Below are 17,684 nucleotides of genomic sequence, written 5' to 3' on the forward strand. Positions count from 1 at the left end.
TCTTCACAGCTGCCATCACCTGCCCTATCTTTTCCATTCTCCCAACCTGACAGTGGCTGAAATGGGCTCAGTTAGGGGACCACTATCATGGTATAGGTCCCAGGGCCCTGAAGACCTTGGGTAACTGACACTAACAGAGTTGGAGTGCCTACAGCTGTTTCTGTTGGTCACCTGGCACAGAGACAGCTTAAAGTTACAGGGTTGGGTCGGAACTTGTCTGCAGCCTAACCTGTGCGGGCCTCTTTCCCTTCCCACACATTTCGGGGACGAGCTCCAGCCTGTTGTCATTTCTTCTTCACAGCGGCCACCACCTACACCAGCTCTCCAGCCTGGGCTTCATGTCTGCACCCCTTTCTCTCCCTGCCTAAAGGTGTCAGGACTCCTACCTGTTGTTCTTTTCCTCCACAGCTGCCATCACCCCTCTGTTCCTCTCTCTAATCCTCATTCTGGATTACCCCTGTCCCCAGTCCTCTTTTTTGGCTATTCCTGAAATATGCACATAGCCCCTGCACCTATTAAGAGTTTCATTGCTAGTCACCAAGGAGAAGCAAACGTGAAGCAAAGGGGAAGGAGAAAGGGGAGGGCAATTTAGAGATGGATGGACTTCTTATGAGAACTGGACATCTGTGGTCCACACTGGCACGTGACTGAGCTCCCTTCTTTGACTCCCTTCTTGGATGGCCCCGAAGAAGTCTTCGTATTCTCATCTTCTCCATCCTTTAACTCTGGTTTTAGAACTTAGCCACCTTCCCTATTCCTGTCTATTTGGGGTATGGTGCCCATGACAGCTTTGCTGAACGAGGTTTCTACTAGTCAGGAGGGGACTGCCCTTTCAGTCCTCTCCCCTCCCCAGTTCCTCCCTGTACCACCAACTCTGCCCACTCCCAAACCCCCATCCCCTCCACTTGCCAACTTGACAGAGGCCTTCTCTGATAGTGGCTTCAATATAAAGAAGTAGAGATGAGTATTCATTATTTTGCCCAACTGAAGGTCCTACATGCCAGGCTAAATGTAAACACCCTTTAGTAGGCAATTAGGAGCCACAAATGATTTTCAACCAGGGAATGGCAATAGAAAGTATCTCACATTATGCCTAGACACTCAATTATAGAAATATTTAGATAAATGTATAAATGAGTGAATGAATGATCATAACTGTGTATTGCGAAGATAACTTTAGCAAATGTATGAGAGGCTAAGGGGATTTTTAAAAGCCCCTCTAAGCCCTGGGCTTAAGCCATACGCTAAAGTAGGTGAAGTTAATCTCTACTTTCATCCTGTAGGACTCTCTACCATCTGACTGGTATGACTGCAACCCCCAGCCTCCTAGGCTGTGTTCCATGACTAAGACTTGCTCTCCAGGGTCATTACTCAGCACGAAATATATTTACCTGATGCCTGTTTAAGGCATTATCCGCCCAAAATAGGGACAAAAAAGATCTCTCATGATAGAGTATCTGTCACAGTAACAGGCTTATGGGGGAAACAATCAAAAGTAAGAGCGACCATCTGCTTTCGTCTGAGAGAACCAGCACTGGCAAAGTGCAGCCCCTAATCTGTTAGACAAAGAGGCATCCCTACTTCCCCAACAGTGATTTCAGTAGGTCCGAACAAATACGCCTGATTCAGACCTTTGGGAGACCTTCCTAATGGTGAAGACCTTCTCCATGGGTAAAGGAGTGGCTGGGCCAGGACAACATTCTGAGAAAAACAAACTGAGAAACCCAGCAGCCTGGGCAAGCTCTGGGGCAGATGACTCCAGGCACAATGAAGACACAACTGAGATAATGACATCAGGAGCTACCATCACCCCAAGTTAGAGCCCAACATCTACAAACTACCCTACCAGCTGCATTTATTTTCTTGACTTTTCTCCCTCTTCTAGCCCCATAAACTGTGAACTCCTTGAGGGCAGAGACTGTGGGAAGTTTTGTCCAATGCTTTAAAGTCCTAACCCATGTCCATTTCCCATTAAGAACTATCCTAATAAATGAACTTCAAGTTGATCTTTCATAGGAGTCATGCCATCAGAAACAATAAGTACCATCATCAAGGACCACTGACATTGAACTTCTCATTTTCTCCCTAGGAGATAATGCTTTCTGGATAAGGGAAGGTTGAGCAGAGCTGCAAAGCTGGAGAAGGTAAGTGACCTCATGATTCTACTATTTTGCCCAATTCCATTCCAACAGTGAGCCTGTAGAGCTCTGAGCATGATTAGAAGGATGTGTGTGTTTTTGTTATTAAAAACAAAACAATCCACCCACATCTTCCTTTGTGCCATGCCACCTGCTTGTAACCTCATACTTGGATGAGTGGCGAGTCATTTGAAAAGCTGAGTCCTCTGACTTCCATTTTGAGATAAGAGTCCTATATGCAGCCAGGACTTGCTGATCAGGGAGCATGCAGGCACTCTGCCTTTCCTAGGGATGGGAAGAAGAGAAATCACAGACCCAATCCTCTCATTTTACAGATGGAGACCTGAGGCCCAGAGAGTACAGGTGACATGCCCAAGGTTCCAAAGCAAGCCAGTGGAAAAGCCAGGACTACTCTCAACTCACACTTCAGTGCCCTTTCGACTGCAGTAGCTATGGCAAAATTTTCACTTTGCTCTTTGGAGAAGTGAAAAAAGGTAGGGAGCAGAATATTACGTTTTTGGATTCTCTGCAGACTTCAGTAACCTCTGTTATCCTGGCCTCCACTGTCCTGGCTGTGGTTGCCTCCTATGGTAGCCCTTCTATGGAAAGTTGGGTCCTAAGCCAATTAGTTTTGAGTTGGCTCAGAGTTCCTACCAGGGCTGGTGCAGTCCCCTTGCACGTGGCTCAGGATCTCTCGGTCTGTAAACAGGCGGAAGGCAATCTGCTCGCACTCCCGCTTGGTCCCACATTCAAACAAACACCCAAACAAGGCCTCCTTCTCCAGAGCAGCCAAATCAGAGTAGCCACAGGGCCCGCAGTGCAAGATCCAGGGGCGGGACCAGCAGGCAGCCTCCAACGGGCTCTGGTTGAGGTAGATGCCTAGGTCGACCCTCCGTTTCTTACTGGTTGGGTGTGAGTACAAGAGCCATGATTCTGACAGGGTTCCAGCTTCTGGCTCCAGCCTCAGTGAGCCGTCCAGCAGATGGCTCTGCTGAATGGTAGGAGCATCTTTGCCAGCAGGGTGCTGGCACCCATCTGGGATCTCCAGGGACCGGAAACTCACCACACTGCCTTGGCAGCCACGAGGGGGCTCACAGAGCTGTTGGCTCAGAGCTGGTTTCTGAAAGCATTCACCATGGTCGGTGCTGAGAGCCTCTGCCCGGCACCTGTTTGGTGTCCGGGCACTGCAATACAGCACAGCGTGGCCAGCCTTCCCAGTTACCTCTGCCACTTCGCACTCCACTGTCACCATGGGCTTAATAAGCCTGCCATGGTGCCATGTGGCTCCTAGGTCATCACTATAGATCATCAGGGAATGAGGCCTGGCTTTATATGGTAGCCGAAAGCAAAAGAACCGGTAAGGGATGTAGTAGGCGTATGCAGGGATGATCAGCCTCCCCGACTGCAGCTGGATGCCATGACCTGGGCCCACAGCAAACGTGGCCCAATGCTCCACCTCTGGGCCAATGACCTCCTCGGTCAGGTCCCTCACCTCGCTCCATGAATAGCCAGCATCCTGACTGCAGATGAAGCAGAGGCGGGTAGCATTCCTGCCTGACACAATCTGTTGACGCTCAGTGACACGGCCCCGCACACAGATGAAGAATAGGTACACACGGCCACTCTTCTGCTCCCACACAGGACAGGGGTTCATGGTCCGATGCCCAGGTAATATGGCTTCCATCAGTGGCTTCAGGGGTTCCCACTAGACAAAGGGAAGGAAGAAAGAGCAGGAGTGAAAGACTAATAGGAAGACATGAGGTTCATTAAAAGCATTCATACTGGGGACTTCTCTGATGGTCCAGTGGTTGAGAATCCGCCTTCCAATGCAGGAGACGCGGGTTCAATCCCTGGTCGGGGAACTAAGATCCCACATGCCGCGGGGCAACTAAGCCCATGCACCACAACAAAAGATGCTGCATGGAAAGATCCCGCAACAAAAGATCCTGCATGCCTCAACTAAGACCCGATGCAGCCATAAATAAATAAATAAATAAATAAATATTTTTTAAAAAAAGCATGAATACTTCTCAGAGATAAGACATAAATGGTACTGGAATCTATAAAATCACGAAGGCCCAAGTGTTCACTGAATTCTCAAATATTATAGGCTAACTTATCAGCTGCAAAGAGGCAATGCTAGGTATTGTACATGCTATCTCCTCTGTGTGGAACACTCTTCTGCACTTTGTGTACATGCCCAATTCATCGTCCAAAACTCAACTCAAAGTCACCTCCTTTATGAAGCCTTGCATGAGGCTCCCTCCCCCCCATTACCAAAGACAATCGGTGGCTTCCTCTTTTTTATTTTTATTTATGTATTTATTTTTGGCTGTGTTGGGTCTTCGTTTCGTGCGAGGGCTTTCTCTAGTTGCAGCGAGCGGGGGCCACTCTTCATTGCTGTGCACGGACCTCTCACTATCGCGGCCTCTCTTGTTGCGGAGCACAGGCTCCAGACGCGCAGGCTCAGTAGTTGTGGCTCACGGGCCCAGTTGCTCCGCGGCATGTGGGATCTCCCCAGACCAGGGCTCGAACCCGTGTCCCCTACATTGGCAGGTGGATTCTCAACCACTGCACCACCAGGGAAGCCCTGTTCCTCTTTGTACACACAGAAGAGTCACAGCACATATTATATATCGTGCAGGCACACCTCGGAGATACTTGAGGTACTTGAGATACTTGAGGCTCAGTTCCAGATCACCGCAATGCCGCCATAAAGTGAGTCACACGGATTTTTTTGGTAAATTTATATTTACACTAGGCTGTAGTCTATTAAGTGTGCAATAGCATTATGTCAAAAAAATAAACAATGTACATACCTTAACTTAAAAATACTTTATTGCTAAAAAAATGCTAACCGCCATTCAGCAAGTTACAATCTTTCTGCTGGTGGAGGGTTTGAAATACCACAAGAATTACCAATATGTGACACAAGAGACTCAAAGTGAGCAAACGCTGTTGGAAAAATGGTGCCGACCTGCTTGATGCAAAGTTGCCACAAACCTTCAATTTGTGAAAAACGCATTATCTGTGAAGCACAGTAAAGCGAAGTGCAATAAAATGAGGTATGTCTGTAATTTTTTATGTGACTGGCTCCCTTCCTAGATTATCAGTCTTTTGAAGGTAAAAACCAAATTATTCTGATTTTGTGTTGCCAGTGCCTAGCACATGATAGGAGCAAAATAAATATTTTTAAAAAGAAAGGACACCTCCCCCCCCCCAAAAAAGAAGAAAAGAAACAGAAAAGAAAAGAAAGGCCAACACACAGGGAAGTTTTAGGCAAATAAAGGGAAATTTAAGACAAAGATTTTTTTTCCTTCCTCTACTACCCCAGGAGGCAATTCATAACGACGTCATTAAAAACTCAAGCATGGAGTCAGAGACATCTAGTTCAAACCCTGCCTTCACCACTCATCATGTGATCTTGGGCAAGTTACTCAATCTCACTTTACCTCCATTTCCTCATCAATTAAATGGAGGATGTAATAACATGCTCACAGAGGGGATGTAAGGATAAAATGAAATAATGCCTAATCAGACATACCACAAAGACCTAATTTCCTTAATATATTTTTAAAACAATATTAGAAATTGGTAAGAAAATTTCCAAAAACCCCAACAGAACTGGGCAAAGAGCAAGATCAGACAACCCAACAGAAAGAGAAAAAAAAAATGAAAATGTGAAGGAAAAGGACTTGCAATTACAACAAACTAGGTAATTTGAACCAAACTATCTAATGAGAACTAGGATAGATAAAAAAAAATTAAGACAAAAACATCATTTGAAAGCACCAGAGAGCAAACAAGGCCATGAAGAATTATAGGCCAAGAACTGAAAGTTCATTCAGAGCAGCTGACTTGGTATTTTGAGTACCTTTTCCCCTCAGGTATCTCTACTAATTCTCAAAGAGGTAACTGAAAAGCTGAGAAACCAAGCAACTCATTTGACAGCCCTATGGGGCTAGTAGGACAAAAATTAGAGGCCCTGGTAAACCCACCAGGCTTTGAGTTGGAACCTTAAAGGGCTAAGTCCCAGAAGTGCAGATGAAACTGGATAGACCAGCCCTCACAACCACCACTCTAGAAAACTGGTTGGCATTACCTACAAAAGTAGAATATAAACATACCCTATAATCCAGTAACGCCATTTCTAGATATCAACCCAGCAAAAAGCGCGCACATAGTACTGAAAAACATGTGCAGAATATTCAGAGCTGCAGTGTCTATACACATAATCACTAACCTGAATCGCCAACAGCAGTAGAACGGATCAATTCATTGTGTATAATAGTCATACAATGGAAAATTATGTAACAATGAAAATGAACAAATAAAGCTGTATACAACAATCTGGATAAACCTCAAGAATACTGAACAAAAGAAGCCAAACATAAAGAATCCATAGATTAAAACCAAGCAAAACTCTAGAGCTATAAATCAGGCTAGTAATTACCTTTGGGGAAGAAGAGAGGGGGCGTAAGAGAAGCTTCTGAGGTGCTGGCAATATTCTATTTCTTGAGCTGAGTGTGAGTCCACAAGTGTTGGCTTTGTCAATTCACAGAGCTGACATTTATGTTTTGTGCATTTGACAATTATGTTGTTTTATGTTTTCTGTATCTGTTATCACTTTACATGAAAAACATTTTTAAGGTAGTATTAAGACTATATACTTGGACTTCTCTGGTGGCGCAATGGTTAAGAATCCGCCTGCCACCACAATGTAATAACTCTAATAGTTACATAACTGTGGAGTTACAGAGTTCACTGAGATTGGTCATGTTGTTTGACTTCACTCATTTATTTATATAAAAAACATATATTGTGCACCTTTAACATAAAAGGCACTGTGAAGGCTTCTCAAGATGTAATATTTAGAATATATTAAAGTTACTCCATCTTTAGTTTCAATGTTATAAATTAACACAGGAAGTACAGTGTTATGATCAGTTGCCTCATATCCTGTCTGGAAAGGGGTTAAAAAAAAAAAAAAAAAAGAATCCGCCTGCCAACACAGGGGACATGGGTTTGAGCCCTGGGCCAGGAAGATACCACATGTCACGGAGCAACTAAGCCCGTGTGCCACAACTACTGAGCCTGCATGCCACAACTACTGAAGCCCACGCGCCTAAAGCCTGTGCTCTACAAGAAGAAGCCACCACAATGAGAAGCCTGCGCACCGCAACAAAGAGTAGCCCCCGCTTGTTGCAACTAGAGAAAGCCTGCACGCAGCAACAAAGACCCAATGCAGCCAAAAATAAATTAAAAATTTTTTTTAAAATTAAAAAAAAAAGACTATATACTTGTACTTCATTTCTGTACGAAGAAGCACTAAAAGGATACATAAGAAACAACAGTGACTGCATATAAGAGGCAGAGGACTGGGAATCGGATGTATATACCTTTTTACACTGTTTTTATTCTTCAGCAATATGAAAGTATTAACTACCCTAAGCAAAAAATAAGATTTTAAAAAATTAACTCCTGCATGAATGAGCAAAGCATATTATTAAGCAAAGCTCAGATCACAGAATCTCAGCGTTATAAGGACCTTGTGCTAACTCACATCCTACAGAAGATTCTCCTCTAAGTCTTGTGGATAAAGGCCATTCAGTCTCTCCTTGAACTGGTCTAGGGACAGGGAACTCACTATCTCTGGGGCAGCCCATTCTATACCAGAGTGCCTTGTACATTGTAAACACTTCAAACATTATGTGCCAAAGTCAACTTAATTATTGGGCAGAAGCCCACCTTCCTCCACGAAGCTCTCCCAGATTGGCTAACTGATCAAGGATTGCTTCCTACCTCCTCTCAAATGGTTTTCTTCCTCTCTGGAAACTATATGCATGAGAAGTCCACATCGCTGTCTGATCTGATTGCATTTTAAACCAATGGAGGCAGGGTCCTCAGTTCCTTGTGACTCTTGGGTAATCAAAACTCAGAAGGCCACCAGCAGGAAGGGGCAGCCAGGCCTGCCTCGAGAGGGAGAGAAAAGGCACCCACAGAGCTGACTCCAGAGCCTTGAAGACACCACCAGAGAGAGGAGATAAAGAAAGCACTGTGGATGTCAGAGAAGGAAAAGACCGTGTCTGGATATGGGAAATCCAGGGAGAAATCACCTTCTATTCTGCTCATTTTTAACACACCCACTTCAAGTATCAGCTTAGATGCCATGCCCTGCACTACAGCTTCTCTGATCCCAGCTGCATTTGAACTCCTAAGGAAACACCTCACTCTGCATAAACCTGCCTTGTGACACTTTGTGGATTCTGGGTGGGAGTTTTGGACAGTTACATCCGTGCACAGCTTTGTTTTCTCTCTACAATTTGGTTGTGCAAATTCTTCCCAAAGAGGGGTCAGAGTCTATCAACTTTTGCATCCCCCTCCCTTCACAACATCCCCTGACTTAATGCCTGGTACTTGGTAGGTGCTCAATAAATGTTGAAGGGAAGAAAAAAGGAAGGGAAAGAGAAAGGAAGAAAGATGACAGAGGGAGAGAGGAACGGAGGAAAGTGGGAGGAAGGAAGAAGGGATGGAAGGAAGAAGGATCACAGAAGTGCTCTCAGATGGAAACAATAATCTATAAACAATGTATGGTCGGTCTTCTCCACGTTCCTCCAGTACGTGTCTCCTCTCCCTTCCAAGTGCCAACAAGAGGGTCTGGGGAGCAGATTTAATTTTCTATTGTCACCCTGGGGATAGTACCCCTGTGTCCTTAGCACCCTGTGGGAAACCAACACTTCATGGATAGCACTGAATATGTGATCTGATGAGAAGTAACAGCTGCAAACTCATTCGGATGGTTAAGATTGCTCAGATCAACAACCTTGAGCAGGATCCAGGAAGATATAAGAAATCCATTAACACAGATATTCCCTTTAAGAGCAGGAAGAAAAAAAAATTATTGGGCAGTCTAGTCATTGGGAAGTCAGAAGCTCAGCCATCCTTACTAGCTGAGAGGAGAAAATGAAATGGGCCAGATATGTCTAATATAAAGTTGACATGAAGCTGGAAAAAAATGTGAACAAAACATGAAAGCGTTAGAAGCCAAATGATCTCAACCAGGTGGAAGCAATGGCACACAAACAAGCTGAGGCTTGACAGAGATAAAACAAGTCTTGGGCTTAAAAATTTAGATGGAGAAACGTGATTAAAGAACAACAAATGTAATGGCCAACAAGCATATGTAAAGATACTGAACACTGCTAATAATAAGAGGAATGCAAATCAAAATCATAATGAAATCAGTTCATATCCATTAGGATGGCTACATCAAAAACCCCCCACAAAACGAAGTAAGTGTTGGTGAGGATGTGGAGAAATACAAAATGGTACAGTCACTGTGGAAAACAGTATGGAGGTTCCTCAAAAATTTTAAATATCAATAGAATTACCACATGATCCAGCAATTCACCTTCTAGGTCTATATCCAAAAGAATTGAAAGAACAGTCTTGAAGAGACATTTGCACACCCATGTTCACAATAGCCAAAAGGTGGGAGCAACTTAAGTGTCCATCAACCGATGAATGGATAAACAAAATAGATAAAGGAATGAATGGATAAACGAAAGGGATAAATGAAATAATAGATTAACATACAATAAGAAGGAAATCCTGACATAATGCTATGACATGGATGAACCTTGAGGATGTTATACTAAGTAAATAAACCAATCACAAAAAGACAAAATATTGCATGATTCCACTTACATGAAGTATCTAAAGTAATCAAATTCATAGAAACAAAGTACAATAGTAATTTCTAGGGGCTTGGAGAGGGGGAAATGATTTGTTCAATGAGTATAAAGTTACAGTCATGCACTGATGAATAAGTTCTAGAGACCTGTTGCATAACAATGTAATACAGTTAACAATACTGCAATGTACACTTAAAATGGTTAAGATGGAAAGTTTTACATTAGGTGTATTTTACCACAATTAAAACTGTTTTAAAAAGAACAAAAAATGTGGAAAAGTCTTGGAGGTTTTAGTTGACCATCTACTTAACGTTTATGCAGCTACCAAAAAAGTAAATGTCGGACTTACCTGGTGGCGCAGTGGTTAGGAATCCGCCTGCCAATGCAGGGGACACGGGTTTGAGCCCTGGTCCAGGAAGATCCCACATGCCGCGGAGCAGCTAAGCCCGTGCACCACGACTACTGAGCCTGCGCTCTACAGCCCGTGCGCCACAACTACTGAAGCCTGTGCGCCTACAGCCTGTGCTCCGCAACAAGAGAAGCCACCGCAATGAGAAGCCCACGCACCACAACGAAGAGTAGCTCCCCCGCTCACCACAACTAGAGAAAGCCGGCGCGCAGCAACGAAGACCCAACACAGCCAAAAATAAATAAATAAATAAATAAATAAATTTATTTAAAAAAAAAAAAAAGTAAATGTCACTTTACCTTAGGCTGTATTAAAAGGATACAAGATGGGATAGCCACCTCACTGCTGAGCTGGTCAATCTATCCCTAGGGTCCTAAGTTCAATTCTGAGTACCATACTTTGAAAAAAGACACTGACATCCCACACCAGGTCCCAAGGACAGTAATCACAGTTTTCAAGGGACCAGAAACCAAATCAAGACTGTGGTCTATGAAGCTGCTAAAAGAACTGAAGCTGTTGAACCCAAAAAATAGAAGACTCAGAGGGTGTGAATACCGTTTTCAGATACATCAAAGAGCAGTTCTCCAGAAAAGGGACTTTACCTATATAATGTACAGAAGGCAGAACAAGACCAATGGGTAATTAAAGAGAAGTACAGATCGTCTCATTCAAAAAAAAAAAAAAAAAAAGTTAACAGTTGCTACAGGATTAAGTTCCTCATTTGAGGAGTTCTGTAAGTAGACCCTTAATAGAAGATGACTAATGTTGAGTTCCTACTATGTAATTGCTATTATTAATTATATTTTGCAGACAATGAAACAGAGAAGAGTCAGGTATTCAAGTTCACAGCCAATAAATGATAGGTCTTGCCTGACTCCAAAGCCAGGCTCTTAACCACTAAGCTATTAGTGGCTACCAATGGAATACAGAAGATTTCTATATTGGGAAAGAAGTTGGGCTGATAATTCTTCTAACTTTAAGATACTACAATTAAGTAAATGAGAGAATTAATGTGAATAAAATAAAGAGAAGAGAGAATGAGTTAAAGTGGACACATTTGTGAATGTGTGTGACTACTGGGCAGTGAGGTTATGTAACAGGTATGGTCTGATAAAAAACGCTTAACTGCCCAACTGTCTGTGACAGAAAGCAGGGCAACATAACCACAGGCATGGCCTGTCCTGGAGGAAACAAAAGAGCTAGAACTCCAAGTAGGGCTACAGGACACCCGGGATATAAGCAGAGGTTTGACCCTGGGAAGCCACAAGAAAGACTTGTGACAAGGTGTAAGAGCAGGGAATGGAAATTCCCTGAAGTAAAAAACTTCCCTACAGGGAAATGTGAGTAAGTCATCAAAAGCAAAGACAGGGGTTGCTGGCAAGGGCCACCTTCAGCAGAATAGCATTTGCACTGTAACAGCAAAACAAGGCATCCCTATGGGCATGAAGTTTTAATGGTGAGGTTTCTGTGAGTAGAAAAGCAGAGCAGGTTAGAGGGATTAAAGTACCTCTTATAAAAAATATATGTATGTGTGTAACTCTCAAATCCATTGTCTCACCTGATCCTCACTTCAGCAATCTCTGAGAGAGAAAAGGCAACAATGAGAAAAATGGGATCTGAAGTAACCCTGTAGTTCATAGGCCCAAGGGCAGCAACCATTCTCTCCCCCATAAAAACACAGTAAACATGTGCTACTTAGGGACAAGGGCACCAAACCCATTTCTGCCTCTTATTAGGTGTGTGCCTAAGGCAAGTCACTTTACTTCCGAGCTCCAGCTTGCTGTTGTAAAACGGGCATCATAATATTTACCTCACATAAAGCATAGGGGAGAGGAAGAGCGGGAAGGGGAAGAGGAGCGGGAGTATGGGTGCTGTCATCCTCCCCCGTATCTTCTGGTAGTTGTGGTCTTGAACAAGCTACCTACCTGTTGGAGCACCAGGATCCCTCATCAGCAAAACTGGATTAACAATGCTTACTTCTTTTGATGACTTATGAGGATAAAAGAGAATGTGAATGAAAAAGAAAAGCACACCACATGTTGGCCAAACTGAACAAACCACGGAGGCCTCTAGTCAGAGACTGAGTTTGAAGCCTGCTTTTACTGCTTTATTATAGCTGTGTGACCTTGAGCAAATAGCAACCTCTCTGAGCCTCAGTTTCCTCATCTGTAAAATGTGACTGACAATAGTTCCTACGTCACAGAATGGCTGTGAGATTCAGTGTGCCCCTGGCACACAGTAAGTCCTCAGTAACTGACAGCATTGCTGTTACTGCTTTTTTTCCTCCTCAGCTCTGACACAAGGCTTTTCTTGCACTGATGGGAAAAGACACAGACTCTGACATACTCAGAGCAGTGTAGAAACTGAGGCCCAGGCTCAGATCTGGGATAAGCAGTCACCTGTACTGAGTGCCCAGTCCTCAACCCTCGCCTCAGCACCAGGTGGAGAGCATCCTCATCCCTGCTCGAGGAGCGCTTCTCTGCAAAGGCCAGGAAGGTGTGGGTAGGGGGCACATAGAGCAAGGCTGGGATCCGGTAGGTGATCCCTCTCTTGTCCTCCTGCTGGAACAGAGGGCTGTTGAAGGAGCACGATGTCATTTCTTCCATGACCTCTGCAAGGATAGGAGGCAGATAAACGTGTGTCCACATTCAAATGCTGGCTTGTATACAAGTTCTGCTCTATCATTCCATTTCTGGAGATCACTGGGAGGCAAAGATGTACTCAAATGTTTATTTTTTTATACAAAAGTAACATCATGATCTCAACAGTACGAAGCATGCAATAGGCACTCTCATCTAACAAGAAGTCTATCCTCCAGACTCTGTGGGAGGCTCCTATGCAGCCTGTGTCAAGTGTCTCTCCAGAGAGAGTCTGTATGTGCTTCTGCCGAGCATTCAGAGGTATTACCAGCCCGGATGGTTTCTAATGTCAATTTCTTGGCGTGGAGTTTTTAGGCCATTCAGGTAATATAAACATAAACCCAAATCCATATGAGGGAATGCCTGTGGTTAAGAATTCTCCAGGCAGGTAGATGGGGATGATGTGTGCAAATTGGTCTCAAGTGATTCTGAAGAAATATTAGACACACACATTTATGTGTGTATGTATGTATGTACGTATGTATGTATGTATACATGAAGAGACAAGGACAGAGATAGAGACAGAGACAGAGAGGAAATGATATAGCAAACGGGGTAAAATGTTAAAAATTGGTTAAGTCTGTATGAAAGTTATATGGGAATCTTTGTCCTGTTTTTTTTTTTAAATAAATTTATTTATTTATTAAAAAAAAAAAGAATTCTCCTGGCAAACTTTTCCCTTCTATTGGAGCCTAGAAGAGGCAATCTTCTTTGTCATCTCTGTCAGTAGTAAGATTTCTTTTTCCTACTCCACTTGATCAGAGGATACAGATTTTCAAGGCATCTAGCTTCATGCGGGGATCTCACTTCCAACCAGAGTCAAACCCAGGTGGGCCCACAGTTTCATTCACTGTAACAGCAGGTATATTAAAGCCCAAGCTTCTAGGTAAGTGGGACATGCAAACATCTAGGGCAGCTGAGGTCAGGTAAAGGGGCTAACTTCTCCAGTTTTCAGTTTACTCTTGATTTTTAGGCCTGGGGATTTCTCTTACTTTCTTGCAAATTCAGCTATAAAAGACTTTGTTATATTTATCCACCATTTTACAGGTATCCACCATTTTACAGGTTAGCTAGCCTGCCATAATGCTGAAAATGGAAATCTCTAGGTACATTTCTCAAAGAAAATCAGGTGTTCAACTTCTCAGAGGCCCAAAGAGGGAATCCAGTCAGACAGACAGAACCAAGCTTAGAATTATTATATTTTCTCTCACCACCTGTCATCCAAGCTCTGTCTTCCAAGTCATTTGTAAAAATAATCAGGCTGTAAGAATGAGGCCCATAAGGCCTTACTCATTTATTTAATAAATATTTCTGAGTGCCCACTCAGAAAGTTAGGCCATAAAGTAGGTGCTGAGGAGACAGAAAGGAATCAGAGGTCCCTGCCCTCAAGAAACCCACATCCAGGTGAGCGAAACAGACATATACATAGACAATTACAATATCATGTAGTAAGTGCTACTTTACAGGTCAACATGAGAGCATGCAGGAAAACAGAAAAGGGCAACTGTCCAGATGAAGGCAGCAGTGGTGGACTTTTGGAGGGGTAATAAGCCACGGGATCTCCTGTCTCATATCCTTATACTCTGGGCCTGGAACATTCAGATAGGCACAGACCTCACTCACTCACCTCCTTCAGCTCTATTCAAACATCATCCAATCAGTGAGGCCTTCCCTGACAACTCCCTTGCCCCTCTCTATCCTCTTTTCCTGCTCTATTCTCCAAGCCACTTACCATCACCCGTATATTATACTTATTTAATATACCCCACAGAATAGAAGTTCCATGAAGGGCAGGGATATGTCTGTTTTATTCCCTGATATGCCTCTACACCTAGAACCTTGCCTGGTAATTCATAGGCACTTGACAAATATTCATTGAATGATTGAATGAATGGGTGAGCTGGATCTTAAAGGATGAATAGTGGGTTAGCCAAATGAAGGGTGAAAAGGAGAAGGGCAGAGGGAGTGGATGTGAAAAGCCTAAAGGTCACAGAAAACACAGTGAGCTGTGGGGACTCGCAGTAATCCAGTATGACTACAGTGGAGTGCAAAAGCTGTGAGCAAAGGTGGGACTGAAGGGGTCAGGTGAGTGCAAATCCTGGGAGGCTTTGATACCTTATTAAAGTGTTTATTCCCACAGGTAGGGAGCCACTCAACAGTTTTTGGCAGAGGAATGCCAAGATCAAGTATGCACTTAAGACCTCTCTCTCAGGTAGCCTTCTGGGCAATGAACTGAAGGGGAAAGTTGTACTGCTTTGGGCTACAGCCTCATAGTGTCAATCAAGACAAGCTATGTCATTGACAGCAATATGAATGATTTATTTAGCATATGAATTCATTTAGCATAGGAATAATTCATTTCACTTGTTTCTAACCTAAAGCGAGAAGAATCACATCTCACTATCTGAGGGGGTGGGGAGGTGGCCTCCTGAGTCCGGAAGAAAAGCCTCCCCTCATTCCAATCCTGGGCTCTCAGTTGTCTTCCTCACACCGTACTTGAGCACACCTCTCTCTCCCCAATTCAGGCTCTCCTGCCAGAGGGTCAGGCTTTCTTCTAAGTAAAGATCTGTCCCTGGGCCAAGCTGGTGTAATGGTTTAGAACATAAGGTCTGGACCAGGCCAGGACTGCATGAACCTGGGCATGTTATTTAACTTCTCTATGCTTCTGGATCCTCATTTATAAGATTCAGTAGAATGGGTGAAAGAATTAAGTTAAAAAGTTTAAGTGTCTGTTACAGGGCCCATGACACAGTATGAGCTCAATATAGGACAGTTACTATTTTTAGACTGTCAATCACTACATATTCTAGTTTTACTCCTTGAAACCTGTGGATGATGATGATGATAAAGCCAACACAATTACAACCCCCCTTCTTAAAAGTATTTAAATCCCTCGGCACCTCTGGGAGAGGTCACATTTTAAACTCTTATAAGATATATAAGTTAATATCAATACTATTAATCATCAGCCAACACATGATTATTGGTTAACACCAAAACAGGATGTCTCCGGGTGGTAAGAAGAATGAAGCACAGAATAAGCATGGGAATGGGCAGGGAGGAATAGGAAAAAAGAAAAGGAGAGGAAGGGAAGAGAGCACGTAAGGAGAAGCACAAGTTCTTACTGCATGACCTTGTGCTAGTCAGTTAATCGCTCTAGGTCTTGGATTCCTTGCTTATAAAATGTGGATGACAATAATACCTACCTAAGATGACTGAATGAAGAACCACTCAAAAATGTTTTATAAACTTTAAAGCACTATGTAAGGAAAAGTAATATAAATTCAGATGTCTTCACAATTTCACTTATGGCTTTGCTATCACTATAACAATTAGAGTCCCTATCATTACTTTTTATTAATTATGCTGATCATGTTGATGACAATGGTAACACAGGTGGTGACTCTGGCATTGATACCCAAACTGCTTTGCACAAACCGTAAGCCGGGAGCTAGGGACAGAGAAGAATCAGATATAGTTCTGCTCTGGAGTTGTTCATTTTAGCAGAGAACTCAATGTGATTAATTGCCGCTCCATATAATCACCTTTCAATCAAGCCCTCCTTGCTCTCTCACTGGAAGAAAGTATAGTGTAGCATGGACTTTGAAGACTGACTTGGCTTTGACACTAGCAAGTCAAATTTACCTCTGAGCCTCAGTTTCCTCACTTGTAATGGAGATAATACCACCTATTTCTCAAGCTTGAAGAACAGTGTAATTCCACAGACTCCAATTAATCCAGAGCAGCAAGCAGCCTCCAGTGAACCCCGGAAAGAGGCCTCCTTTCTTTATTCACTCCTAACTACTAATACTTAAGGAGCACCCGTCACACGTCAGGCCTTTGAAGATCCTGTGGTCCAAACCCTTCTCATGGTACACATGGGAAAACTCAGGCCCACAGAGGGGAATAAACTCCTCTAAGGCCACTCAATGAGTCAGTAACAAAACCCGGACCAAGGCCCAGGTCTCCTAAGTTTCAGCTCAGGGCTCTCTGCTGCCCACAGACCCTCTTTAGTAAGAAGGGTTTTCCCAGTCTCAGATCCCTTTCATCTCTAAATAAGTTTGGCTTCTGTCGAAGGAAAACAAAAACAGACCTAGCCAAGAATACTTTCTGGCTCTGTCTGAGACCCTAGCCAACTGGGGTGTGTCTGACCCAATATTCCCCGCAGACTGGATTCCCTAAGCCCAGATAGTGCTGCCAAACCTGTCCCCAGAGTCACAGCGCCCCACGTTTTGGGGGGCCCTCCAGTCTCCCAGCCCCACTCACCTGCGCGGGACCCCGGCTCCTCCATCTCTCTTGGTAGGTCTGGGCGCGGGGTCAGCCCTCACGTCTCGGACACTGAAGCCCGGGAGAATGACCAACGCTGGGGAGACAGGAGAGGGACTGCGGACGCGGACACAAACCACGAAAAGTAAAGAAGCAGGCCGACAGAGACCTCGAGAGGCCGGCAGCGGGGCTGACAAACCCAAGACACCGAGAACAGCAGGTAGGAAAGCCGGACCCGGACGCGCGGAGGCCACAGCCCGCCGGCGGTTGGGACAGGCCGTTGGCTGCGGCGGGAAGTCGGCCCCGCCCCCTCGGGCCGTTGCAGCCAAAGCCCCACCCCTCTCCTTCCGCCGCTCGGTGCCTTCGCGGCCCAGGCTGGGATATCCCTCCTCTCTCCGGCCCCCACTCCCGACCCAGCCGTGGCTTAGGATTTGCCCCTTCCTTTCCCACCACCCGACCACCACCCCCTCCAACGGCTGCGCAGCTCCCTGACTCCGCCCCTCACCCCTCCATTCCGCTCCTCTCTGTTTTTAGTCCC

At 44.3% G+C, this 17,684-nt stretch overlaps 1 protein-coding gene across 3 annotated transcripts; it reads right to left on the reverse strand.

The window, feature by feature from the left end:
• Positions 1-861: 861 nt before the first annotated feature.
• Positions 862-17,460, reverse strand: NEU3 (neuraminidase 3). Of its 3 annotated transcripts, XM_068556286.1 has the most exons (3): positions 17,147-17,460; positions 12,641-12,852; positions 862-3,843 (listed from the first exon to the last, which is right to left on the reverse strand). In XM_068556286.1, exons 1-3 carry the CDS (start codon positions 17,169-17,171, stop codon positions 2,764-2,766), a joined length of 1,317 nt encoding a protein of 438 aa, XP_068412387.1. In that variant the 5' UTR covers positions 17,172-17,460; the 3' UTR covers positions 862-2,763. The 3 variants fall into 3 exon arrangements, with proteins under 3 accessions (XP_068412387.1, XP_068412388.1, XP_068412386.1); XM_068556287.1 differs by lacking the exon at positions 12,641-12,852; XM_068556285.1 differs by lacking the exon at positions 17,147-17,460 and having other exon boundaries at positions 12,641-12,889.
• Between the last annotated feature and the right edge of the window lie 224 nt (positions 17,461-17,684).

The sequence above is a fragment of the Eschrichtius robustus genome, chromosome 11 (genome assembly GCF_028021215.1).
Source record: "Eschrichtius robustus isolate mEscRob2 chromosome 11, mEscRob2.pri, whole genome shotgun sequence".
NCBI classification, from domain to species: domain Eukaryota; kingdom Metazoa; phylum Chordata; class Mammalia; order Artiodactyla; family Eschrichtiidae; genus Eschrichtius; species Eschrichtius robustus.